Below are 27,837 nucleotides of genomic sequence, written 5' to 3'. Positions count from 1 at the left end.
AGTAGTAGTAGTCGTCGTCGTAGTAGTAGTAGTAGTAGTAGTCGTCGTCTTAGTAGTAGTCGTCTTAGTAGTAGTCTTAATATATTTATCTATACCTCCTTTCCTCATCATTGGTGACTGTTCTATATCCTCCTGCTGCTTCACCCCCATTTACATAACTTAGCGCCAGCTCCTCATCTACTGTCTTCACTTTCTTTTTTTGTAGGTAACAACTCCTTCCCCCCCCAGTCCCTAGTTATGCCCTGTCCTGAACAGAAGTTTGTTTAAGGCCCCTGTTACACATTCAAGTGCAGCCTGCGATCTATATCACAGGCTGCTTATGGATGTGTGAAAGGGGCCATAGATGTGAAGTCAATGCGCTTCACTATGTGACCACTGTGGACGTGTCCCCACGATCTCCACCCACTGGGTATCTTTAATAAGGACCGCTTATCTTTTACATTTCTATTGATGAAGAGAATGGTTTCCAGGCAAGCATGCAACATAGGACCATATAAGTGTGAAATAATTCCTGCTGAGCTGTTAGTATGTTATAAGTGAGATGAGTTGGCTGGTCTGCAATTCAGCTATGCCATTACCCAAATCTGTCTGAAAGGCAGGAAATAAAAAAATCTCCAGAAATGTCAGACCTGGTAAGCAACTGGTTACAAGAAGAGAAACAACCATCAACAAGCAACTTGATCTTCTGTGCAAACCCAACCGCTGTGACTTGCCTAGCTCCTGTAGGAAGAATAAATTGGGCAACCTTTGGAAGCCCCATATAGGGATGTATTGATTAGTGCAGGTGATGCCTTGAAGTCCGCATAGCATTCACCACAACTTGTGTGGAAGAAGCAGAGTGGATAATCAGAACCCATTTTTCTGAATCTGTGGGTCTCTAATTATTTTTATAAACTGTGTAGAAATGAGCCAGTAATAGTCATTTTTGTGCAGCAATCTTGTGAACTGGTAGGCCAGGAAGTGTGCCCATTTGTATTCCTTTAGCTTATTCTTTAGACATCCCAGGTGTAATCCCTTTCTGCTCTCTGCTCAGCCAGACATACAGCTGAGCAGGGAAGTACAGTGTCATTAGAAATTGATAGATTGGGAACAAAGACAGGACTAGAAGATCGTACAGGCTGAGCAGCGAGAGTGTAAGGGAGGGGTGTTTAAAGCGAATGTACCAGCAGTATCTACTTTAATATTTTCACATGGACAGAACGGCTCCTGTGTGGGGAAGCTGGTGCGTGGTCCTTTTTATTTGAACTTCATCCCGGTTCCCGCATACAGCGCCGTGGAGACGGGCTGGCCCTTCCCCAGTGAGAGGAAACCCCTGCCCCTCTGACGTGGCTCCATTGATTCTAACCAAACACTGGCGCCGTTCTATTAAAGTTAAAATCTTCCAGTGAATGTACTGCTGGTACATTTGCTTTAAGTATAGGCTCTGTTATTGTTTTACTGTAGGAAAGGCTATATATACAGTTTCATATCTTCCCACAAAACCCTTTAAGAAAGTATGTCCCATTACTAAAGACTTGGACTGGGACTCTATTTTGCCACTATTTGGCCTTCGGTTGTAATCTTGTAACAGATATCTCAGTTGTGTTTGGGAAAACCCCTCCTAGACCACTTCTCATCTAGGACAAGCTTGCCAATTTCATTCTAAGTTATCAAAGCATGTATGGCAGTTGGGAGTAACTAGCAATTTTGTTTTATGTGTTTTGTTACAGAACATGTCCCAACCAGAGGTAAAGGATCCCTGGAATTTATCCAATGATGAATTTTACTATCCAAAACAACAGGGTTTACGAGGAACATTTGGAGGAAATATTATTCAGGTAATTCTTACAGTGCATAAACTTTGTAACAATTCTAACAAAAGCATGGATGCTTCTATGATTTTTTTTTTTTTTAAATAATTTTGAAAATATTACAAACATTCCAGGTAACGGTGGTTACTTAATGGAACAAACAATGATAAATGGTCAAGCAAGCATTAAACAGTTTACAATATGTAGCAACGTCGACCATAAACAAACACAAAACCAAAAAAACAAGAAAGAGAACAGGTAAACAAGAAAACTGCCTGCAATTTTCATACATGGTGACTCCTTATAGAGGCTAGATAGTATTTAAAGTGTTTCAAGTATGCCCTTATAACAGTATAAATGCATCAAGACCAAGGGAAATATACCTCACGTATCCTGAGTGTGAAGATTTGTAAAATAATCAGACCACTTAGATGTGTTAATTTTAGTGGCTACTGCCATTTCCATTTGGTAGGTGAAGTTAAAGCGTAACTGTCATTTCAGGGTAATTTTTTTGAAAACATTAAATATCAATAGTACAAGCGATTTTAAGAAACTCTGTAATAGGTTTTATAAACCAAAGGAGTTTCCTTCTGGACTGAAAAAGCAATCTCCCAGCCTCCCCTCTCACTTCAGAAGAAGCAGGATTTCTGTGTCCATTATGTGGCTATGGAGAGGGGAGGGGCTGTTAGGAGTGACTGAGCACGGAGCAGTCCTGCACAGCACAACACCCTGCAATCTTCTCTCAGTAAGTTTATAGATAAGCACTGACCTTTCTGACCCCAGAATCCTGCGGTTTAGGTGCTCAGACAGTCTACAAACAGCTGACCTTCATGTCACCTCTTCCTGCTCCCTCATCTCCCTCGGCCCCTCCCCTCCTCCATAAGGATAGAATGGAGAGAGCAGAACCCGTCTTCACTGGCTACTCTGTAATGAAGACGTGTTTGCCTGATAATGCACAGATAATAAGTCAGGGGGGGAGGCTGGGAGATTGCTTCTTCAGTACAGAAGGAGGCTTTTTTGGCTAATGAAACCTATTACAGAGTTTCTTAACCACTTAACGACGCATGACGGGTATACCCGTCATGCGGCCGTTAAAAGTAAACAGAGAGGGCTCCCGGCGTGAGCCCTCTCTGCAGCGCGTGGTCCCCGGTTGCTAAGTGCAGCCAGGGACCGCGTGTATTAGCCGGCGCGGCCGATTGCCGCGGCCGGCTAATTAACTATTCAAATGCCGCTGTCAAAGCTGACAGCTGCATTTGAATAGCAGCTGTGCCCCCTCTCCCTGGTGTCCAGTGGGGGATCTCCCCCCCCCCGCGATGCGATCGCGGAGGGGAGATCCGTTCTAATGAGCCGGCCGGGGCTCAGCGTCGGAATGACGCTGATCCCGGCTCGGCAATCTATTCAGATGGTCTGCAGCAGACCATTATAATAGAGCACCGATCTGATGGATCATTGCTCTATTATATACACAGGATTGATCTCAATGGGAGATCAGTTCTGTGTATATAGAAGTCCCCCAGGGGGCTTCATATTACTGTAAGGGAAAGTTAAAGTGTTTTTATTAATAAAAAATCCCCTCCACTAATAAAAGTCTGAATCACCCCCCTTTTCCCATTTTACAAATAAAAATAAATAAATAAACATGTTTGCTATCGCCGTGTGCGTAATCGCCCGAACTATTAATTAATCGCATTCCTGATCTCGCACGGTAAACGGTGTAAGCGCAAAATAATCCCAAAGTGCAAAATTGTGCATTTTTGGTCACATCAAATACAGAAAAAATGTAATATAAAGCGGTCAAAAAGTCGCATATGCGCAATCAGGGTACCGATAGAAAGAACACATCATGGCGCAGAAAATGACACCTGACACAGCCCCATAGACCAAAGGATAAAAGCGCTATAAGCCTGGGAATAGAGCGATTTTAAGGAACGTATATTTGTTAACAATGGTTTTAATTTTTTACAGGCCATCAGATACAATAAAAGTTATACATGTTACATATCGTTTTAATCATAATGACTTGAGGAACATATATAACAACTAAGTTTTTCCATAGGACACACGGCGTAAAAATGAAGCCCCCCCAAAGAAAAATAATTGCGTTTTTTTTTTTCAATTTCACTGCGCATATAATTTTTTTCTGGTTTCGCAGCATATTTTATGGAAAAATTCAGCCTGTCATTGTGAAGTACAATTAGTGATGCAAAAAATAAGGGCTCATGTGGGTCTGTAGGTGTAAAATGCAAGTGCTATGGCCTTTTAAGCACATGGAGGAAAAAACGAAAACGCAAAAACAAAAGTTAGCACGGTCCTTAAAGGGTTAAAATCACTTATACTACTGATTTCTGCAATAAAAAAAAAAATGACAGTTACGCTTTAACCTCTTAAGGACCCATGACGTACCGGTACTTAATGGATCACTGTCACTTAAGGACCCATGACGTACCGGTACGCTGGTCCTTTAAGAGGGCGCCGCGGACCAGCCGCATGCGATCGGGAGAGATGGCCTGCAGAAATACACTGCAGGCCATCTCTCCCTGCAGAAATACACTGCAGGCAACCCCCCCCCCCCCCCTCCATGCCGACGATCGCTGCTATTGGCTAATCAGTTCAGGTCAGCCAATAGCGGCGATCGGAACCTTTCCGGGCTATCGGTCACCCGGTAAATAATGGGGGTATCCTTCTTTCCTCCATTCATTCTCATCCTCATCATCCAGTGACGTGTCTGGGGGTAGAGTAGTGTACGCTGCCCCCCAGACACGTCTTTTCCGCCAGTACCGTCCCAATAAGAGATGACAGTATGGCGTGAAATTCTACAAACTCTGTGAGAGTACCTCAGGGTAGACTTACAGATTTAGGGTACGTGCACACTGCGGAATGGCGAAGGATAACCCTTTGTGCATTCCGCAGCTGGCACCCGCCGGCGGACTGATGCAGGCGTGTGTCTCCACCCATGTCATAGACTCCATCCTATGCACAGGCGGATTCCATCGTCCGTCCAAAGAATGAACACATTGGACGGAGACCGGAATCCGCCCGTGCATAGAATGGAGTCTATGACACGGACGGAGACGCGCGCCCGCATCAGTCTGCCTGTGAGTGCCAGCTGTGGAATGCACAAAGGGTTATCCTTTGCCATTCCGCAGTGTGCACGTATCCTTAGAGTGTATGAAGGAAGGGACACCTGAATGCAGCCCCCAGATGCCTCCCCAACCCCCCCCCCCCATCCTCGGAGTTAGTGGGAAGATCGTTCGGGAACTGATCTTCCCACTGCTGGGTAAAGGTCACCACCTGTACGCGGATAACTTTTATACCATCACCCCCTCTTCTGGTCCGTCGCTGCCCGAGCTACTGTAGTTTGCGGCACGATCTGAAAATATCAGAAGCAGTAATAAAGCCCTAATATTTAGCAGCCATGGAGCGGACCCAGCGCTTCTGGATATGAAGAACCCCGTATTGCACCAGGACAACATTTTCCAGGTGACGTCCCACACACTGGAAAACAGGAGACCCTAGAAGAAGTGTGGCGTAACAGGGGGATCAGGAAGGACACCATTTTCCAGTGTGACACCTGTCCTGATCCCCCCGGCCTCTGCATACAGGATCACTTCAAGGCGTACCACACGTTACTGGGGTTCTACATTTTCTAAATTCTGTCCCTTATTCCTATTTCAGGGGTCACATTGATCCGGGAATTATTCTGATTGTAATTATGGAGTCGGGAAGGAATTTTTCCCCTGTGATGAGGCTACTGTGGTCTGCCTTACGAGGGTTTTTTGCCTTCCTCTGGATCAACACAGGTTGAATTTGATGGACACCTGTCATTTTCAACCTTATAAACTAATAATTGGCCTAATACCCCCAAATAAATTAGAATTGTCCCTTTTCCCCAGCTAAATAGCAATGGCCGCCATTCCCATTAGAGGATGCCATGATGCAATTACAAAGCCTCTGTGCGTCCAGGACAGCAGAAACCCCCCACAAGTGACCCCATTCTGGAAACTACACCCCATAAGGAATCTAACAAGGGGGGCAGCGGGGATATGGCCCCCTGGTGATGGCCACATTTGGGACGTGAAAATGAAAAAAAATTGTATTTTTTATTTTCACGGCACATGTTCTACATATGTGCCTGTTACCAGTGGGGTCCATATGCTCACTGCACCCCTTGTTAGATTCCTTATGGGGTGTAATTTCCAGAATGGGGTCACTTGTGGGGGGTTTCTACTGTCCTGGCAGAACAGGAGCTTTTTAATTGCGACATGGCCTCCATCCTCCATTCCAGCCTCTAAATGGCGCTCTGTCCCTTTGGTGGCTTGCCCTGTGCCCATATGGCACATTATGTCCACATGTGGGGTATTTTCGTACTCAGGGGAAATCACTCTACACGCTTTGCGTTTATTTTCTTTTTTAACCCCTTGTGGAAATGGAAAAAAATCAAGGCTAGACCAACATTTAGTGTAATTTTTTAAAAAATTTTACTCAATCATTGATCTTGTCTTGATTTTTTTCATTGTCACAAGGGGCTAAAAGATAAAAAAAACACAAAATGGGTAGAGCAATTTCCCCTGAGTACGGAAATACCCCACATGTGGACATAAAGCGCCATGCGGGTGCAGGGTAAGCCTCCAAAGGGAAGGAGGGCCATTTGGTTTTTTGAGGCTGGATTGGATTTCGAGAGGCCATGTTGCATTTAAAAGGCCCCTGTGTTGCCAAGACAGTTGAAACCCCCCACAAGTGACCCCATTATGGAAACTACACCCCTCAAGGAATGTAACAAGGGGTGTAGTGAGCATATGGACCCCACTGGTGACGGGCACAAATGTGGAACAATGTGGCTTGAGAATGAAATATTACTTTTTTTACACTATAATGTTGGTCTAGCCTTGAATTTATCATTTTCACAAGGGGTTAAAAGAGAAAAAAAAAACACAATGTGTAGAGCAATTCCCCCCGAGTCCGTAAATACCCCACATGTGGACATAAAGCGCCATGTGGGTGTAGGGCAAGCCTCCGAAGGTAAGGAGCGCCATTTGGATTTTGGAGGTTGGATTTGGCTAGAATGAATGATGAACGCCATGTCGCATTTACAGAGCCAATGTGCTGCCAAGACAGTAGAAACCCCCCACAAGTGACCCACAAGTGACCCCATTCTGGAAACTGCACCCCTCAAGGAATCTAACAAGGGGTGCAATTAGGATATGGACCCCTTGATGTCGGGCACATTTGTGTTGTGAATGTAAAAAAATGAAATTTTTCACTTTCACGTCACATTTTTCCACATTTGTGCCCACCACCAGTGGGGTCCATATGCTTACTGCACCCCTTGTTAGATTCCTTGAGGGTTGTAGTTTTCAGAATGGGGTCACTTGTGGGGGGTTTCCAGTGTTTTGGCAGCACAAGGGCTCTGTAAATGCGACGTGGCCCTTGAAATCCATTCCAGTAAAATCCAGCTTCCAAAAGCCAATTGGCGCTCCTTCCCTTTGGAGGCTCGTCCTGCACCCGCTTGGCGCTTTATGTCCACATGTGTGGTATTTCCGTACTCGGGAGAAACTGCGCTACATGTTTTGTTGTTTTTTTTTTTCCTTTTATCCCTTTGTGAAAATGAAAAATTGAAGGCTAGAACAACGTTTTAGTGTAAAAAATACTTTTGTCTTTTTTCGCACCATATTGTTCGGAAAATCTGTGAAGCACCTGTGGGGTCCAGATGTTCACCTCACTCCTTGTTACATTCCTTGAGGGGTGTCGTTTTCTAAATGGTGTCCCTTTAGGGGTGTTTTTTTAGGTTTTGGCACCCCAGAGCCTCTGCCAACCTGAAGTGGTTCAGTCAGAAATGACCAAATATAACGGAGCCATTGAAATTCACTAGGCGCTCCTTTATATCTGAGGCTTGTGGTTGCGTCAAATAGCGCAATACGGCCACATATGGGGTATTTCTATAAACTGCAGAAACGGGGCAATCAATATTGGGGTGCATTTCTCTGGTAATAGGTTTATAATTATGAAAAATATTGGATTACAATAAAATCTCTGCACAGAAAATTAAAATTTTCAAATTTCTTACACACTTAGCTTTTATTTCTGTGACTCCCCTAAAGGGTTAAAAAACTTTTTGGATGTGCTTTTGCAGAGTTTTGGGGGTGCAGTTTCTAAAATGGGGTGCTTTGTGGGGCTTTTTAACATACATTCCCCTCAAATACACTTTAAGGCTATGTTCACACCATGTATCTGTGCGGCTTTATTTCGGGCTGTAAATCATCGGCCGTATTTTTCCGGTTCATGCGTACGCTGGAAAGTATACGATATACGGCTGCACAGTGCACACTATGTATGAGCCTACGGCCCGATCGTAAACGGACCCGTAAAAAATGAACAAGACCATTGTTTGCGGCTAGGAACTGTGCAAATTCATGGCCGTAAATTGACAGGAGGTCCGTACGGAGTACTTAAAAAAATAGCCGGCAATAATGCTGATGCCTCTAATAGTTAATATATTAAATTAATAAAACACATTTTCTTTGTACTAAAGTCCCTTTCGTTGTTCAATAATTTAATTCTAACGAATCCATCATTGTGCAATTAAATATACTGTTAAAATAAATATATATACAGTGGTGCCTTGGATTACGAGCATAATTCGTTTTGGGATGGTGCTTGTAATCCAAATCCACTCTTAAACCAAAGCAAATTTTCCCATAAGAAATCATCGAAATGCAGACAATTGGTTCCACACCCCAAAAATAATGATTTATTATTCTGAACAACATGTAAAACTAATGAAACAAACATTCAGAAACATCAGAATATGTGATATTATAAGTTACTGTACAGTAATGGAGAGGATGGGAAACACAAGGGCTGACAGAGACTGCAGGGAGCATGAAGGAATGAGCAGGGCAGATGTGGGCACATACATGCAGCACTCTTTGTCTGGGGAGAAATGGGTTACAGCTATGAAGAGATTACCTCCACAATCCTGTCCCCTAATGTAAGCCCCAGCCTGAAGTGGATCTGCTATGATTGGGAAGGTGAGGGAGACTTCCTGGGTCAGAGTACAGTGCTGTAGACCTCACTATGCAGACCATGCCCCTCCTCCACTCGTGCTCCCACCCAGTACAGGGAGCTCTTATACCAAAGCAATGCTCTTAAACTAAGTCATAATTTTAAAAAACTGTGAGCTCTTAAACCAAGTTACTCTTAAACCAAGTTACTCTTAAACCAAGGTACCACTGTATCAATAAATATATATTTCTATATATATTTATTTTTTTACATTATATTTAATTGCACAATGATGGATTCGTTAGAATTAAATTATTGAACAACGAAACTGATTTTATTACAACAAAAATGTGTTTTATTAATTAGTACAGGAAGCTCCATTAAGCAGTTAATTCATATACCCGTTAAATAGAGCATTCTGTACTAATCAACACTTTAAATAAAACATCAAATGTTTCTTCTTATTATGTTATCACAATAGCATTATTAGAAGAAACATTTTGAATTGTATGTGCGCTCAGCTGATTGGCTGATCGGCTGAGCGCACATATAAAGAGGCGGTCCGCAGTACAGTGACTTCATTGTGCTGCGGACCAGCGAAGAGGCAACATCGGGACATCAGTGCCAGTGCTAGTGGTCCCGGAGCGTCAAAATTGGCGCTCCTGGACTGGGGCGGCAGCAGGCTGGTAAGATTTTAGGCTGGGGAGGGCCTAAACCAATGGCTCTTCCCACCCTAGTGTTACCAGGCTGCTGTCGCTTGGTTTTTAACCCGGCTGGTTATAAAAATAGGGGGGACCCTATGCGGTTTTTTAAAATTATTTATTTATTTAAAAAAAAAAAACGCATAGGGTCCCCCCTATTTTTTATAACCAGCCGGGTTAAAAACCAAGCGACATCAGCCTGGTAACACCAGGGTGGGAAGAGCCATTGGTTTAGGCCTTTCCCAGCCTAAATCTTACCAGCCTGCTGCCGCCCCAGTCTAGAAGCGCCAATTTTAATGCTCCGGGATCTTTGGCATCCCGCTCTTCCCAGTACCCCTGGTGGCATTGGGTACTGGGGTAAAAATGGGGGGTTAGTGTTAGCCATTTTATACCGGCTAACACTAGGCCCCGACTTAGTAATGGATTCCGTCTATTAGACGGCTTCCACTACTAAGTCTATAAAGTAAAGAAATAAAGACAAGACACAAGTGAAAACATTTTTTTTATTCAAATAACCCCCCCCCCCCCCCACACCCCTCATTGACCATTTTATAAAAAAAAAAAAAAACAACAACAAACAACTGCTGGTCATCGTCGTAGTCCATCGAATCCGACGTAATTCACAGGATACCGATATCTGAAAAACAAAAAGGGAGAAACACACAAAAAACACACAAACAGGAGCACAACACCCATCATTGTGAGCGATCTTGTGCACCTTACAGTATGCAGCATCTTTACAGATCGCTGCTTACAGTCTGGCCCCAAGGGGTTAAGGGAGGATGTATTGCATCCCCCTTAACCCCTTGGGGTCCAGACTGATGTCAGACTGCACCCATCCCAGCAAGGAAGGGGTTAAGTGACCCCCCTTCCTTACTGTGATGGGTGCAGTGCTGGGGAGGGGGTGGGGAGAGCTTTATACTCGCCCTCTGATGTCCCGATGTGTCCTCTTCGCTGGTCTGCAGCACAATGAAGTGACTGTACTGCGGACCGGCTCTTTATATGTGCGCTCAGCCAATCAGCTGAGCGCACATATAATTCAAAATGTTTCTTCTAATAATGCTATTGTGATAACATAATTAGAAGAAACATTAGATGTTTTTATTAAAGTAAAGTGTTGATTAGTACAGAATGCTCTATTTACTGGGAATATGAATTAACGGCTTAATGGAGCTTCCTGTACTAATTAATATTTAATTAATAAAACACATTTTTGTTGTAATAAAATCAGTTTCGGTGTTCAATAATAAAATTTAAACGAATCCATCATTGTGCAATTAAATATACTGTCAAAAAATATATATAAATATACATTTATTTATATATATATATATATATATATATATATATATATATATATAATTTTTTTTTTTTTTTTTAACAGTATATTTAATTGCAAAATGATGGATTCATTTAAATTTAATTATTGAACAATGAAAGGGACTTTATTACAACGAAAATGTGTTTTATTATTAAATATATTAACCATGAGAGGCATCGACATTACTGCAGACGATCGCAAACCCCGGTAATAGCGATTTCTGTAAACTGTTTCCTTGCTTTCCCAGATGCATTCCAGATGTGTTTGCATTACTTTCTAAAGATTTTATTTGTTATTTTTAGTTGAACCAGATTTCCAAGTAAATGACCGTATGTTTTCAACCGCATGTCTATTTTTTCCCACGGCCGTAGTTTCAGCCGCACATTTCCAGCCGCGTAAAAACTACAGCCGCACAGATACATAGTGTGAACATAGCCTTAACCTGAACAGGTCCCTAAAAATATCTGATTTTGAAATTTTACTGAAAATTTGGAAATTTGCTGGTATGATGCTTAGACCACCAGTATCTCAGTTGCTCCAGAATAGTAGCATAATAATATTGTTTGACAATATTGTTTGACATTCGGGCATCCCAGTGCACCCTTTTTTAAGGACAGACATAGTACTTTTTCGGACGCTCTCGCTCGTTGCCCCTTGCACACAAAACCTTTAATCAACCTTTGCAATTTCTTAATAATGAAGAGAGGAATTTTAACTGGGATATTCCTGAAATGATACAGAATTCTTGGTAGTATCATCATCTTTGCTGATGCAATTCTGGCCTCCCAAGATATAGGAAGTTTAGAGTATCTAGAAATATCTTTGGATATATCTGAGGTCAGGTTGTTAAAATTTACTTGAACCAGTTTAAATAATGGGGAGGTTAATGTAATGCCCAGATAGGGTACTGCTCCTTCTGCCCATTGAAATGGGTATAAGTTTTTTATAGTGGCCCTAAGGTCTGGGGGGACCCCTAGATCGAAGATTAAAAACTTAGAGGAGTTTACTTTATAATAGCTAATAGCACTAAAATCATAAAGAATTTTGGTGATGGAGGACAAGGATTGTAAGGGGGAGGACACCCATAGTATTATGTCATCCGCAAATAGGCCTATGCGGTGGTCTTGCTGCCCCACGCGGATTCCAGATATGTTGGGGTGAGACTGTATAGTCTGAGCCAGTGGCTCTATTACTAGGACAAATATGGTGGGGGAAAGGGGGCATCCCTGCCTTGTCCTATTAGATGTGTGAAAGTAACATAGTAAATAAGGTTGAAAGAAGACAAGAGTCCATCAGGTTCAACCTAGGTGAATCCTACTGTGTTGATCCAGGAAGGCGAAAAACCCCTATGGGGCAGAAGACAACCGCCCCACCACAGGGAGAAACTCCCCCCCCCCCCCCCCCCCCCCCCTCCCCCGACTGCAATGGCAACCAGAACAATCCCCGGATCAATGTATCACCAGAAATCTAATGCCCATAACTTGTAATATTATATTGTTCAAGAAAAGCGTCCAGGCCTCCCTTGAACTTATTTAATGAATACGCCATGACAACATCATGTGGCAGAGAGTTCCACAGTCTTACCGCTCGTACAGTAAAGAACCCGCGTCGATGCTGATGATGAAATCTTCTTTCCTCTAGACGTAGAGGATGCCCCCTTGTCATTGTTACAGACCTAGGAGTAAAAAGACCACTACAAAAATCTCTGTACTGTCCATTCATATATTTGTACATTGTGATCAGATCGCCCCTAAGACGTCTTTTTTCTAGTGTAAATAACCCCAAGCGTGATAACCTGTCCTGGTACTGTAACCCACCCATTCCCTTAATGACCTTCGTTGCCCTCCTCTGCACCCGCTCTAGTTCAGCTGTGTCCTTCTTATATACCGGTGCCCAAAACTGTACACAGTATTACATATGTGGTCTGACTAGTGATTTATAAAGAGGCAAAACTATGTTCTCATCTTTAGCATCTATACCTCTTTTGATGCACCCCATTATTTTATTAGCCTTGGCAGCTGCTGCCTGGCAATGATCACTAAAGTTGAGTTTACTGTCCACCAATACCCCCAGGTCCTTTTCAGAAGTAGTTTTACCCAGTGTTTTATTATTTAGCACATAACTGTACTTATTATTTCTATGGCCCAAATGCATAACCTTACATTTATCCACATTAAACTTCATTTGCCATTTCTCCGCCCAAGCCTCTAGCTTCTCCAAATCCCTCTGTAATATGATATTATCCTGCTCTGTACTGATTACTTTACCCAGTTTAGTATCATCTGCAAAAATGGAGATTCTACTCTGTAGCCCCTCTACAAGATCATTAATAAAAATATTAAAAAGAAGTGGACCCAACACTGACCCCTGTGGTACCCCACTAGTAACTAAAACCCAATCTGAATATGTTCCATCAATGACCACCCTCTGTTTTCTATCACACAACCAGTTACTTACCCATTTGCATACGTTTTCCCCGATTCCCAGCATCCTCATTTTGTAGACCAACCTTTCATGCGGCACAGTATCAAATGCCTTTGAAAAGTCCAGATACACAACATCCACAGCCTCCCCCAGGTCCAGTCTATAACTTACCTCTTCATAGAAGCCGATCAGATTAGTCTGACAGGACCGATCCCTCATAAATCCATGCTGGTGCTGCGTCATAAGTTTATTTTCATTAAGATACACCAGTATAGCATCTCTTACAAACCCCTCAAATACTTTACCTACTATAGATGTTAGACTTACGGGCCTGTAGTTTCCAGGATCACTCCTTGACCCCTTCTTGAATATTGGTACCACATTAGCTATGCGCCAGTCCTGTGGAACAATCCCTGTCGTAATAGAATCTTTAAATAATAGGAATAACGGTCTGTCCAATACAGTATTTAATTCTTGCAAAACTCTAGGATGGATACCTTCTGGGCCCGGTGACTTATGGATTTTAATGTTTTTAAGGCGTTTCCCCACTTCTTGTTGTGTTAGGCAGGTGAGATTTATGGGAGGATTAACATTATCCCTAGTCATATCGTCTGTTATGGGATTCACCTCTGTGAATACAGTAGAGAAGAATGTATTTAGTAGATTGGCCTTTTCCTCTTCCCCCTCCACCATTACACCCAGATTATTTTTGAGGGGACCAACATTTTCGGTTTCAAGTCTTTTGTTATTTATATAGGTGAAGAACATTTTGGGATTTGTTTTACTTTCTGTGGCTATCCTTCTTTCTGTTGCTATTTTTGCTTCTTTTATTTGCGTTTTACACATTCTATTCTTCTGTCTATAGTTGCTCAATGCTTCTCCACTACCTTCTTGTTTTAGTTGTCTGAATGCTTGTTTCTTATCATTTATTGCACCCCTTACAGCTGTAGTTAACCACATTGGATTTCTCTTATTTCTACTACGTTTATTCCCATATGGTATGTGTCGTTCACACGATTTACCCAGGATGCTCTTAAATATGTCCCATTTCTCTCGTGTACTTTTATTTCTGAATGCATTGTCCCAGTCTATGTTCCCAAGGTCCTCTCTTAGTTTTTGGAAATTAGCCTTCCTGAAATTTAATGTTTTTATAGCCCCTCTACTAATAATTTTATTGAAGGATAATTGAAAACTTACTATGTTATGGTCACTATTACCTAGGTGACCCCCCACCTCTATTTTTAATATTCTGTCGGGCCTATTGGTTAAGATCAGGTCCAGAAGGGCCCCCCCTCTTGTTGGTTCCTGTACTAGTTGGGAAAGGTAATTATCTTTTACTATGTGATAAAATGTTAGATGAATAAATCTGTGCAGAATTGGATGAATATAATACCATAACAGCCTGTAGGAAGGGGCCTTGTATGCCGAACTTTAATAATACCGACCTTAAGTAGCCCCAATGAACCCGGTTGAACGTCTTCTCCGCATCTAAGGTGAGGAGCAGAGAAGGCGTTCGCCGGCGTTCCACGGTATAAATGATGTGGATCATTCTGCGGGTTTCATCAACTGTCTGTCGACCCTTGACGAATCCCACTTGATCATTATGGATTAAACAAACACGGGATGAGGTTAGTTAATCTGTATAATAAGAGTTTGGCGATTATTTTTAAATCAGTATTTAGAAGGGAAATGGGTCGGAAGTTGGAAGGGGTATTTGGAGACTTCCCTGGTTTAGGCAATGTGAGGATCAGGGCTTTTAACATTTCAGCTGAAATAGGGTTAGAGGACATAAATTGGTTGAATCTTACTAAATAGGGGGTCAATTTCTGTTTGTGGGTCTTAAAATGTTTTTTTAGTAAAGCCATCGGGGCCAGGGGACTTGTTAGATTTTAGTGTACGTATTATAGCTATTACTTCCTCAGCTGTGGTTGGTTGTGATAGGGTCTGGGATTGTTGTGGGTATAAAGACGGTATTGACAAGTTTTGGAGGAATTGATTAATGTTATGTTGGGATGGTTGAGGTGTGGTTACATCCTGAGATAAGTTGTACAGGGATTCATAATAGCTTGCAAACAAATTGGCAATTTCTTTGGGATGCATGATTTTTACATTATGTTTGTCCAGCAAGTATGGTATGGGGGATTTTGCCTCTTGATTAGCCAGGCACTTCGCTAGCAATGCCGAAGGCTTGTTACCATGCCAGTAGTAATTAAGTTTCATGAGCCGCAATGCGTCATATTTGTGAGCCAGTAATTCATGAAGTCTGGCAGTAAGCTTATAGATTTTTGTTGCTATAGTAGTAGAGTATTGTAGTTTATTTTGCCTATGTAAAGTAGTTAGCTGTTCTTGTATGAATATAATTTGTTCTAGTTTATTCTTTTTATCATAAGAGGCTTGTTTGATAAACTGGCCTCTAATCATCGCATTGTGGGCGCACCAGAGTGTGGTATCAGAGACTTCTTGATTATCATTGAACTGAAAATAATCAACCAGAGAGGATGCTATAGTGGGTGAGTAAGAGGAGTGGGTAAGAATATAATTAAGTCTCCATTTAGAGGCTTTAGGAGAGGAGAATTTTTCATTTATTTGTAATTTGACAGGGGCATGGTCAGACCATAGAATAGTACCTATCTTTGTGGAGATAACGGAGGGAATAGTGAGATGATCTATTAGAAAATAATCAATGCTTGAGTAACATTTGTAGGAATGGGGGAAAAAGGTAAAATCTTTTTCAGATGGGTGTTGCAGTCTCCATATGTCGTAGAGACGATGCTTGTGGAGAGTGTTAGTAAATGGGGAGGGTTCGGGTGACTTATTAGGGTTATAGGAGTCAACTGAAGGCCACAGCGTCTTATTAAAGTCCCCTCCAACAATCACTGACCTATGCCTGAATTTATTAATATGTGTCATGAGTGATAGTAAAAACTTGTGTAGTTTTTTCTTTGGAGCGTAGACTGCTACTAATGTATATGGGGTATTATTGAGCATGCACTGTAATATGACGAATCATGCATTTTTATCCACTAATGTATTAAGTATGGAGACTGCAACTGTGTTCCTAATGACAATGGACACACCACCCTTCTTCTGAGTTTCAGGGGCCGACACTATAGTTGGAATTTTTTTATGTTTCAAACAAAACAAATTGCTTTCATTGAGGTGGGACTCCTGAATATATATCCGCGGTTTGGGATAGTGCTTCTTTCCATAGTATGCTTCTTTTAACCCCTTAACGACATCGGGCGTAAACTTACGCCCTGGCGCCCTGATACTTAGCGCATCAGGGCGTAAATTTACGCCCGATGTTTCCCCGATCGCTGCGTGTTCACACACAGCGGTCGGGGAAGATGGCCTGCTATAAATCATAGCAGGCCATCATAGCTTCACGGCACGGGGGGTGGTTAACACCCCCCGTGCTTACGATCGCCGCTATAGGCTGATCAATTCAGATCAGCCAATAGCGGCGATCGCAACCTTTCCGGGTCATCGGTGACCCGATGACCCGGAAAAAACTGGCGATCGGTGCTGTCCGAGGACGGCACCGACCGCCATTACTGTAAAAAGTAATGTTGATCGCCGTGCCACCGGCCCGATCGCCGTGAACGGCCGGCCGGCCGTTCACGGCGATCGGGCCGGTGGCACGGCGATCAGAGTCCCACAAAATAGTAAATACCTGCCCTGCACCCCTCAGCTAGGTAGCGGAGGGGTCCAGAGCAGGTATTTGTACATTACTCACCTGTCCCGGGCTCCTGATCGGCGTCTTCCGGGTTCGCGGCGTCCTCCGTCATTCCGTTCGGTCTTCGGGTCTTTCCGGCGGTCCTCGTCGTCTTCTTTCGGCTATTTTCGGCTCCAGCCTCGTCATTTTCCGGATTTTGCGCTCTGCTGCCCCCTAGCGGCTGATATGTGTAATACACTTATCAGCAGCTACAGGGATATTCAGAATATAGAAAAAAAAATTTTTTTTTTTCCAAATTTTTTTTTTTCTATTTTCCGCACCCTATCGCCGCTGAGTGTTGATCAGCATCGCACGAAAGTGCGCTGCTAATCAGCAACTCCTCCTTTTTGGCGTAGGGTGTTTTTTTTCTATATTCTACTGCCACGGTCTGCTTATAAGTGCCGCACATAAGTGCGGCATTTATCAGCAACTCCTTTGTTGGCGTAGGTTTTTTTTATACTTACTGTAAAAAAAACACGTAAAAAACACTACATTACACCACACTACATTGAATAAAGTTTGACACTACACCACTACATACCCCATATACTAGTCCCCATATAAAGATGGCCCCCAGGGTGTTTTCGGTGTCAGAGGAATACGTTATTATTGCCTCCGACACCGAAACAGCCAGTGAGGATGAATGGGGGGGATCCTTCTTTCCTCTATTCATCCTTATCATCCAGTGACATGTCTGGGGGGTAGCGTAGCGTACGCTGCCCCCCAGACACGTCTTTTCCGCCAGTACCGTCCCAATAAGAGATGACGGTATGGCGTGAAATTCTACAAACTCTGTGAGCGTACCTCAGGGTACACTTACAGATTTAGGGTACATGCACACTGCGGAATGGAGAAGGATAACCCTTTGTGCATTCCGCAGCTGGCACCCGCCGGCGGACTGATGGAGGCGCGCGTCTCCACCCGTGTCATAGACTCCATGTTATGCACGGGCGGATTCCGTCGTCCATCCAAAGAATGAACACGTTGGACGGAGAGCGGAATCCGCCTGTGCATAGAATGGAGTCTATGACACGGACGGAGACGTGCGCCTGCATCAGTCCGCCGGCGGGTGCCAACTGCGGAATGCACGAAGGGTTATCTGTCGCGATTCCGCAGTGTGCACGTACCCTTAGAGTGTATGTAGGAAGGGACACCCGAATCCAGCCCCAGATGCCCCCTCCCCTCCCATCCTCGGAACAAGTGGGAAGATCGTCCGGGAACTGATCTTCCCACTGCTGGATAAAGGTCACCACCTGTACGGGGATAACTTTTATACCAGCGCCCCCTCTTCCAGTCCCTCGCTGCCCTGTAGCTTGCGGCACGATCCGAACATATCAGAAGTAGTAATAGAGCCCTAATATTTAGCAGCCATGGAGCGGACCCAGCGCTTCTGGATATGAAGGACCCCGTATCGCACCAGGGCAACATTTTCCAGGTGACGTCCCGCACACTGGAGAACAGGAGACCCCAGAAGAAGTGCAGAGTGTGGCGTAACAGGGAGATCAGGAAGGACACCATTTTCCAGTGTGACACCTGTCCTGATCCCCCCGGCCTCTGCATACTGGATCGCTCCAAGGCGCACCACACGTCACTGGGGTTCTACATTATCTAAATTCTGTCCCTTATTCCTATTTCAGGGGTCACGTTGGTCCAGGGATTATTCTGATCGCCATTATGGAGTCGGGAAGGAATTTTTCCCTGTGATGAGGCTACTGTCGTCTGCCTCACGAGGGTTTTTTGCCTTCCTCTGGATCAACACAGGTTGAATTTGATGGACACCTGTCATTTTCAACCTTATAAACTAATAATTGGCCTAATACCCCCAAATTAATTAGAATTGTCCCTTTTTCCCAGCTAAATAGGTATGGCCGCCATTCCTATTAGAGGATGCCATGATGCAATTACAAAGCCTCTGTGCGGCCAGGACAGTAGAAACCCCCCACAAGTGACCCCATTCTGGAAACTACACCCCATAAGGAATCTAACAAGGGGGGCAGCGGGGATATGGCCCCCTGGTGACGGCCACATTTGGGACGTGAAAATGAAAAAAATGGTATTTTTTATTTTCTCGGCACATGTTCTACGTAAGTGCCTGTCACCAGTGGGGTCCATATGCTCACTGCACCCCTTGTTAGATTCCTTATGGGGTGTAGTTTCCAGAATGGGGTCACTTGTCGGGGGTATCTACTGACCTGGCAGCACAGGAGCTTTGTAATTGCGACATGGCCTCCATCCTCCATTCCAGCCTCTAAATGGCGCTCTGTCCCTTTGGTGGCTTGCCCTGTGCCCATATGGCACATTATGCCCACATATGGGGTATTTTCGTAATCAGGGGAAACTACCCTACACGTATTGTGTTAATTTTCTTTTTTAACCCCTTGTGGAAATGGAAAAAATCAAGGCTAGACCAACATTTAGTGTAATTTTTGTAAAATTTTTACTCTAAATCATTAATCTTGTCATGATTTTTTCATTTTCACAAGGGGCTAAAAGATAAAAAAAAACACTAAATGTGTAGAGCAATTTCCCCTGAGTACGGAAATACCCCACATGTGGACATAAAGCGCCATGCGGGTGCAGGGTAAGCCTCCGAAGGGAAGGAGCGCCATTTCGTTTTTGAAGGCTGGATTTGGATGGAATGGATTTTAAGGGGCCATGTTGCATTCAAAAGGCCTCTGTGTTGCCAAGACAGTTGAACCCCACCACAAGTGACCCCATTATGGAAACTACACCCCTCAAGGAATGTAACAAGGGGTGTAGTGAGCATATGGACCCCACTGGTGACGGGCACAAATGTGGAACAATGTGGCGTGAAAATGAAATATTACATTTTTTACACTATAATGTTGGTTTAGCCTTGAATTTATCATTTTCACAAGGGGTTAAAAGAGAAAAAAACACACAATATGTGTAGAGCAATTTCCCCCGAGTCCGTAAATACCCCACATGTTTTTCCTCTTATCCCTTTAAGAAAATGAAAAATTGAAGGCTAGAACAACGTTTTAGTGTAAAAAATACATTTTTCTTTTTTCACGCCATATTGTTCGGAAAATCTGTGAAGCACCTGTGGGGTCCAAATGCTCACCGCACCCCTTGTTACATTCCTTGAGGGGTGTAGTTTTCTAAATGGTGTCCCTTTAGGGGTGTTTTTTAGGTTTTGGCACCCCAGAGCCTCTGCCAACCTGAAGTGGTACAGTCAGAAATGACCAAATATAACGGAGGCGTTGAAATTCACTAGGCGCTCCCTTATATCTGAGGCTTGTGGTTGCGTCAAATAGCGCAATAGGGCCACATATGGGGTATTTCTATAAACTGCAGAAACGGGGCAATAATTATTGGGGTGCATTTCTCTGGTAATAGGTTTATAATTATGAAAAATATTGGATTACAATAAAATCTCTGCACAGAAAATTAAAATTTTCAAATTTCTTACACTTTTAGCTTTTATTTCTGTGACTCCCCTAAAGGGTTAAAACACTTTCTGGATATGCTTTTGCAGAGTGTGGGGGGTGCAGTTTCTGAAATGGGGTGCTTTGTGGGGCTTTCTAACATACAGGCCCCTCAAATACACTTTAAACCTGAACAGGTCCCTAAAAATATCTGATTTTGAAATTTTACTGAAAATTTGGAAATTTGCTGCTAATGTTTTAAGCTTCCTATTGTCTAAAAAAAATTAAAGATCGTTTAATAAATGCCGCCAACATAAAGTAGACATGTTGCTAATGCTATTTAATATATAATTTATGTGGTATAACCACTTTCTGTATACGCAAAAAAGTTTCAAAGTTGGAAAAATGCAGTTTTTCACATTTTTTCACATTATTTGGGTTTTTTTCATAAAGATTTGTTATGATTATCGACTCCAATTTACCAGAAATGTAAAGTACAATATGTCACGAGAAAACAATCTCAGAATCAGCCGGATAGGTAAAAGCATCCCGAAGTTATTAATGAATAAAGTGACACTGGTCATATTCATAAAATTTGTCTGTCATTAAGGCCATTTCAGGCTCTGTCCTTAAGGGGTTAAATGGGGAGTTCAGACCCTTGGTATTAAGCGATACAAAATTAAGTACCTTTTTGCCTAGAGGGGAGGTTTGGATGAGGCCGCTCAAAAGAAAGGTGATGGTCACTTAGTACTGAGTAAGGGCAGAGAAACATATCATTAACATAAACACTTTGCAGGCATATGACAGTATTAACCAATATGCTTTAAAGCATAAACAAAATAAACAGTAACACCAATTTGAACTTGGTTGCTGATCAGGTAACTGTATAAGGACTATAAACAAGAGTAGAGTCAAAACACTAGGGGCCACATGTATCATCCGGCGAACGGATGATTTTCGGTGGAAAGAGCCTATTTGCGTATTTTTTTATTCGCAAATAGCCGATTTGCGAATAAAATATTTCCAAATCGGCACTTTCCGCCGAGTACGCCAGGGGGGTGGAAAGGGGGCGTGTAGTGGGCGGAACGGAGGGCGCGGACTCAGAGTCCACGCGATTTACCATCCGTTCCGCCCACATGTACGCCGAAAACCTACTCCAGTCCTCAGCTGGCGTAGGTTTTCGGCGGTGCGCATCGGCGCGCACAGGATTTGTGTAGAGGCAGTCCGCCTCTACATAAATCTCCATAGCGCCGGAGCTGCAGGGGCATTTATAAGTCCGGCGTAAAAAACGCCGGACTTAATAAATGCCACCCTAGGTCTGTCCATGGCGGGTTGAGTTAATACCTCAAAAGAATCGTCCCTCACAGCCTGGAAAAAGCAAAGACATGTAAGGTGGTCCCAATATAAAAAGTAACATGGCACACAAATGCAAAAGCTCCCAACAGAGTGTACTCTAAAGGAGGAAAAACCTGTTAGCACTCAATGTTACAGCGCTGTTTCTTTCACGGAGCTCTTTGTTTGGCTGAGGAAACAGATAACCACTCTTGACCGATTTTGGGAGAAGAAGCCTGTTTGTTTCCCATCTGATGTTGCAGTCTCATTTGGAGATACCATTCCTTGCAGAGTCTCTTGGCATCATCTGGTGTGTGGAACCATTGCGATTAATGATTAGTTTTACCGGGAATCCCCAACGGTAGGGCACGTCATTATCCCTAAGGATTCTGGTGCTCTGTGAGAAGGCATGTTATCTCATCATGGTCTCGGCTGAGAGAGCAGCAAAAATAGCAATGTCCTTGAAGCGGTCAGGGATCACAGCACCTTTTCTCATCTTCTCCATTATGCGCTCTTTTATATGAAATGAACTTGGAGAATTACATCTCTCAGTACCGTACTCTGTAAGTCTTTTGGCTTAGGGAGCCTGTGGATCCTATTTATTGCTAGATCCAAGTCAGATGCTGATGGCAGTAACGCAGTAAAGAGATCTGTGGCATATTCTAGCAAGTTCTCTGGTTTGACAGTCTCTAGAATACCTCGAAGTCGCAGGTTATTCCGCCGAGAGCGATCCTCGATGTCAGCTAGTTTAGCTTTTAGCGATTCTACTTCCTCCTCCAAGTTATTAGCTACATCCGCCAAGTTGTTGTGGGCTGCAGTCAATTCCGCTATTTTGTTCTCGATATGTTCCGAGTGAATAGATTGTTTAAGTTCCTCCAAGAAGATTTTCATCATGCGGACTGTAAAGGGTGCATTCCCATTAGAGGATAGTGCCGAAGCGCTGGTAAAAAAAAGTGTAATTGTTAATAAAAAAAAAAAACCTCCCCTAATAAGTGTGAATCGCACCCCTTTTCCCATGTTATGAATAAAAATAAATAAATAAACATGTTTGGTATCGCGGCGTGCGTAATCGCCCAAATTATTAATTACATTCCTGATCTTGCACGGTGAACGGCGTAAGCGCAAAAAAATTCCAAAGTGCAAAATTGGACATTTTTGGTTGCATCAAATGTAATAAAAAGCAATCAAAAAGTCGCATATGTGCAATCAAGGTACCGATAGAAAGAACACATCATGGCGCAAAACACAGCCCCATAGACCAAAGGATAAAAGCGCTATAAGCCTGGGAATAAAGCAAGTTTAACCCATTAGCGACCCATGACGTACCTGGTACATCATGGTGCCGTGGGGGGTGTTCAGAGCGGGGTCCTGTGGTCCGCCGGGACCCCGCTCTAAACGGCACCGCTCCCAGCTGCAATCTGCAGCCGGGCAGTGCCTCTATTATCTGGCGCGGGTCCCGTTACCCCGCCGGCTAATTAAGCACTTTAATGCAGCTGTCAAACCTGACAGCTGCAATGAAGGGCTTCAGACCTCACGTCCCTGGTGTCTAGTGGGACGGGTTTCCAATGACGCTGATCCCAGCTCGGCAAAAGATTGCTGTGGCCTGCAGCAGGCCAAAGCAATCTATCACCGATGTAATCGATCTTTGCTGTGTATATACACAACATTGATCACTATGGAGAGATCAGTGCTGTGTATATACAAGTCCCCCAGGGGGACTTCTAGTTTATGTAAAAAAAAAAAAAAAAAGTAAAGTGTTTTTAATAATAAAAAATTCCCTCCCCTAATAAAAGTCCAAATCACCCCCCTTTTCCCATTTTATAAGTATAAATTAATAAATAAACAAACATATTTGGTATCGCCGCGTGCGTAACCGCGCAAACTATTAAATTATCACATTCCTAATCTTGCACAGTAAACGGCGTCAGCGGAAAAAAATTCCAAAGTGCAAAATTGCGCATTTTTTGTCGCTTCAAATCCAGAAAAAACTTAATAAAAAGTGATCAAAAAGTCGTATGTGCGCAATCAAGGTACCGATAGAAAGAACACATCATGGCGCAAAAAATGACAACTCAAACAGCCCCATAGACCAAAGGATAAAAGCGTTATAAGCCTCGGAATAGAGCGATTTTAAGGAACATATATTTTTGTTAACAATGGTTTGAATTTTTTAAAAGCCATCAGATACAATGAAAGTTATATATGTTACATATCGTTTTAATCGTAACAACTTGAGGAACATGCATAACAAGTCAGTTTTACCATAGGGTGAACGGCGTAAATGCAAAACTCCCCAAAATCAAAACAAATCTGTTTTGTTTGTTTTTTTTGCAATTTGAAAGCATAAATAATTTTTTTTCCGGTTTCGCAGCATTTTTTATGGAAAAATAATGCCTGTCATTGCAAAGTACAATTGGTTTCGCAAAAAATAAGTGCTCATATAAGTCTCTAAGTGAAAAAATGCAAGCGCTATGGACTTTTAAACATAAAATGGAAAAAGCAAAAGCGCAAAAACCAAAATTGGCTTTGACCTTATGGGGTTAAGTATCATATATTTGTTAACAATGGTTTGAATTTTTTACAAGCCATCAGTCAGTTTTACCCCAGGGCGAATGGCGTAAAAAAATACCCTCCAAATAAGAGAAATGTGTTTTGTTTTGTTTTTTTGTTTTTTTTTACAATTTTACCACACCTTGTATTTTTTACCTGCTTTTTCAGTGTACTTTATGAAAAAATTCAGCCTGTCATTGCAAAGTACAATTAGTGGCACAAAAAATAAGGGATCATGTGGGTTTCTAGGTGAAAAAAGGCAAGTGTTTTGGCCTTTTAAGCACTAGTAGGAAAAAACGAAAACGCAAAAATTTAAATTGGCCCGGTCCTCAAAGGTTTAACCCTTAGAGGACCGGGCCAATTTAAATTTTTGTGTTTTCATTTTTTTCCTACTTGTGCTTAAAAGGCCATAGCACTTGCATTTTTTCACCTAGCCCACATGAGCCCTTATTTTTTGCGACACTAATTGTACTTTACAATGACAGGCTGTATTTTTTCATAAAGTACCCTGCGAAACCAGAAAAAAATTGAATGTGTGGTGAAATTGAAAAAAAAAAAAAGCATGTCTTTTATTTGGAGGGTATTTGCTTTTACGCTGTTTGCCCTAGGGTAAAACCGACTTGTTATATGTGTTCCTCAAATCGTTACGATAACAATGATATGTAACATGTATAACTTTTATTTTTTGATGGCTTTTAAAAAATTCAAACCATTGTTAACAAATACATGTTCCGTAAAGGGGTTATCCAGTGTGGGGGCACTTTTTGGGGGGGATCAGGGAGGAGGTGGCTGAAATAAAAGACGGTTCCCGGCCGCTTCCCGGTGTCTGATGCCGCCCGAGACTCTACGTCTCAGGGCCGCTCAGCCACTCAGTGAAGGAGGCGGGATCCGAGCGGACTTCAAACGGATCCCGCCTCCTTCACTTAGTGGCTGAGCGGCCCTGAGACGTAGTGTCTCTGGCGGCGTCAGACACCAGGAAGCACCTGGGGACCGGAGCGCCGCGATGAGTGACCCGCTGCTGGAACCGGGGAGGTGAGTGGAGGTCTTTTATTTCAGCCACCTCCTCCCCGGTCCCCCCCAGAAAGTGCCCTCATGCTGGAGCACCCCTTTAAAATAGCTCTATTACCATGCTTAGCGCTTTTATCCTTTGGTCTATGGGGTTGTGTGACGTGTCATTTTTTGCACCAAGATGTGTTCTTTCTATCAGTACCTTGATTGCGCATATGCGACTTTTTGATCGCTTTCTATTACAATTTTTCTGGATTTGACGTGACTAAAAATGCACAATTTTGCACTTTTAGCTGTTTACCGTGCGAGTCTTTTTATTAATAAAAACTTTTTTTTTTTTTTACACTTATACTAGAAGCCTCCCTGGGGGACTTCTAGTATAAACACACTGATCTCTCATTGAGATCTATGCAGTATAGTTATACTGCATAAATCAATGAGATAGGCACTGGATTGCTTTCGGCTGCTGTAGGCGAAATCAATCAAGTGCCGAGCCGACATCAGCGCCATTACAACGCAGACCCCGGCCGGTGCCGGACGTGTGGATCGCTCCTCCGGGACAACGTCCCAGGGGGGCGATCCACCCCACTAGACACCAGGGATGGCTGACGGCAAGCAATCAGATGCAGCTGTCAACTTTGTCAACTAGTAGCCGCGGTCTCGGCCTACATGCGGCACCCGCGCGGCCTTGCTCTGAACACCCGTAGACGATCCTGGATGTACCTGTACGCCCAGGGTCGTCTAGGGGTTAACAGTGACTTCCCTTTAAGGGAAAGTTTAACCCTTGATACCCTCCCTTTAAGAGCGACTTTGGTACCCTCCCTTTAAGTGCAAGTGTGGTGCCATCCCTTTTTTTTTTTTAAATATATTTTTATTCAATTTTCACAAGAAGTATTTCTTTCATAAACAGTGAAACAGAGAAAAAGGTCATCCATAATATATGTACAATCACATGGCTGACAAGTGAAGTTAGAGAGACAGCTGAGGTAAGATGTACTGAAAGGCCGTTGGGTAAGGTTTACCTTAGTAGGCCCACGCTAAGAGTCAGGGAGAATGACCTATTTCCCTCATAAAGGTAAACAAAATGAACAACAAAGAACAAATAACAAATACCCGACCCTCCCCCCCCTCCTTTTCCCCTCCCCCCCCTCCTTTTCCCCTCCCTTTCCCCTCGCAGGCCGTCTCTCAGACCGCATATTTTCATGTACCATTTCCCATTTCAGCTGAGTAAATGGCCCTATCACCACAGCGTTCCCAGGAAATTGCATTACAGTGCCATCCCTTTAAGAGTAACTTTGGTACTGTCCCTTTTAGTGTGACCTTGGTACCTCCCCTTTAAGAGCTAGTTTGGTATTACACCTTTAAGAGCTAATTTGGCCTGGTCCTTTAAGAGCGACTTTGGTACCGTCCCGTTTAAGAGCAAGTTTGGTACTGCCATTTTAAGAGAGATGTTGGTTTCCCCTTTAAGAGCGACTGTCGTGCCGTCCCTTTTAAAAGAGCGACTTTGGTGCTGTTCCTTTAAGAGCTACTTATGTAATGTCCCTTTAAATGCGACTTTGGTACCGTCTCTTTAAGAGTTAATCTGGTACCATCCTTTTAAGAGGAAGTTTGGTGTGGCCCTTTAAGAACCACTTAGGTGCCTTCCCTTTAAGAGCGACTTAGGTGCCGACCCTTTAAAGCTGATGTACCAGCAGTACATTTGCTTTAAGTTTTTCACATGGATAGAACGGCATCGGCGTGAGAAACTGTTACCACGGTCCTTTTTTATTTCTTGAACTGCAGCCTGGTTCCCGCATACAGCGCTGTTCTATGCCCAGACACTGGCTGGGGCCGAAGCACTAAAGGCTGGCCGGCCTGGGACTGGCTTTCCCGTGCTGGCACCGTTCTATCCATGTGAAAAACTTAAAGCGAATTGTGTGCCAGCCCTTCAACCTCTTAAGGCGTACGGGTACAGCATGGAATCCTGTCACTTAAGAACCCATGCCGTACTTGTACGCAGGTCCTTTAAGAGGGCGCTACGGGCCACCGGGTTGCAATTGCAGGAAGATGAACGCTGTTTACTACAGCAGCCATCTTCCTGTCCCCCCCCCCCCCCTTAAATTGGTGAGCAGAGAAGGAGCATGTCCTTTACCTACCGCCAGTGCTGTTGGTCCCCCTGCTGCCCCCACCTCTGTCCTCATGCCGCCGTTGCCTGCCTCCTCCCCCGCCTCCTCCATTACGCTGCCCGGCCTCCTGCTTCCATGTGTGTCCCCATGCTGGCCCGCCATATCGGCCCGTGCTGCCGCCGCCACCTACGCCCGTGCTGCCAGCCTCAGCCTCTCCCTCCCTCTCTCTGCCACCCCCTCTCTCCCATCCTCTCTCTGCCAGCCTCTACCTCCCACCCTCTCTCTGCCAGCCTCAGCCTCTTCCTCCCTCTCCCTGCCACCCTCTACCTGCCAGCCCCCCCTCTACCTGGCACCCTTTCCCTACCAGCCTCTTACCCTCTCCCTGCCAGCCTCTCCCACCCTCTACCTGCCACCCTTTCCCTGCCAGCCTCTCTCACCCTCTCCCTGCCAGCTTCTCCCACCCTCTACCTGCCACCCTCTCCCTGACAGCCTCTCCCACG

At 43.6% G+C, this 27,837-nt stretch overlaps 1 protein-coding gene across 3 annotated transcripts in view; it reads left to right on the top strand.

Moving 5' to 3' along the window:
- Nucleotides 1–27,837, top strand: part of TAF1 (TATA-box binding protein associated factor 1) — a 221,148-nt gene that overhangs the window by 39,289 nt on the left and 154,022 nt on the right. For all 3 annotated transcript variants that reach the window (XM_069943702.1, XM_069943701.1, XM_069943704.1), the window contains exon 12: nt 1,710–1,817. In XM_069943702.1, coding sequence (XP_069799803.1) covers nt 1,710–1,817 — 108 coding nt within the window. The remainder of the gene's footprint in view (nt 1–1,709; nt 1,818–27,837) is intronic.

Source organism: Dendropsophus ebraccatus, chromosome 10 (genome assembly GCF_027789765.1).
Source record: "Dendropsophus ebraccatus isolate aDenEbr1 chromosome 10, aDenEbr1.pat, whole genome shotgun sequence".
In the NCBI taxonomy this organism is placed as follows: domain Eukaryota; kingdom Metazoa; phylum Chordata; class Amphibia; order Anura; family Hylidae; genus Dendropsophus; species Dendropsophus ebraccatus.
The sequence above is the reverse complement of the archived record's forward strand: the minus strand, read 5'-3'. Positions and strand labels throughout refer to the sequence as shown.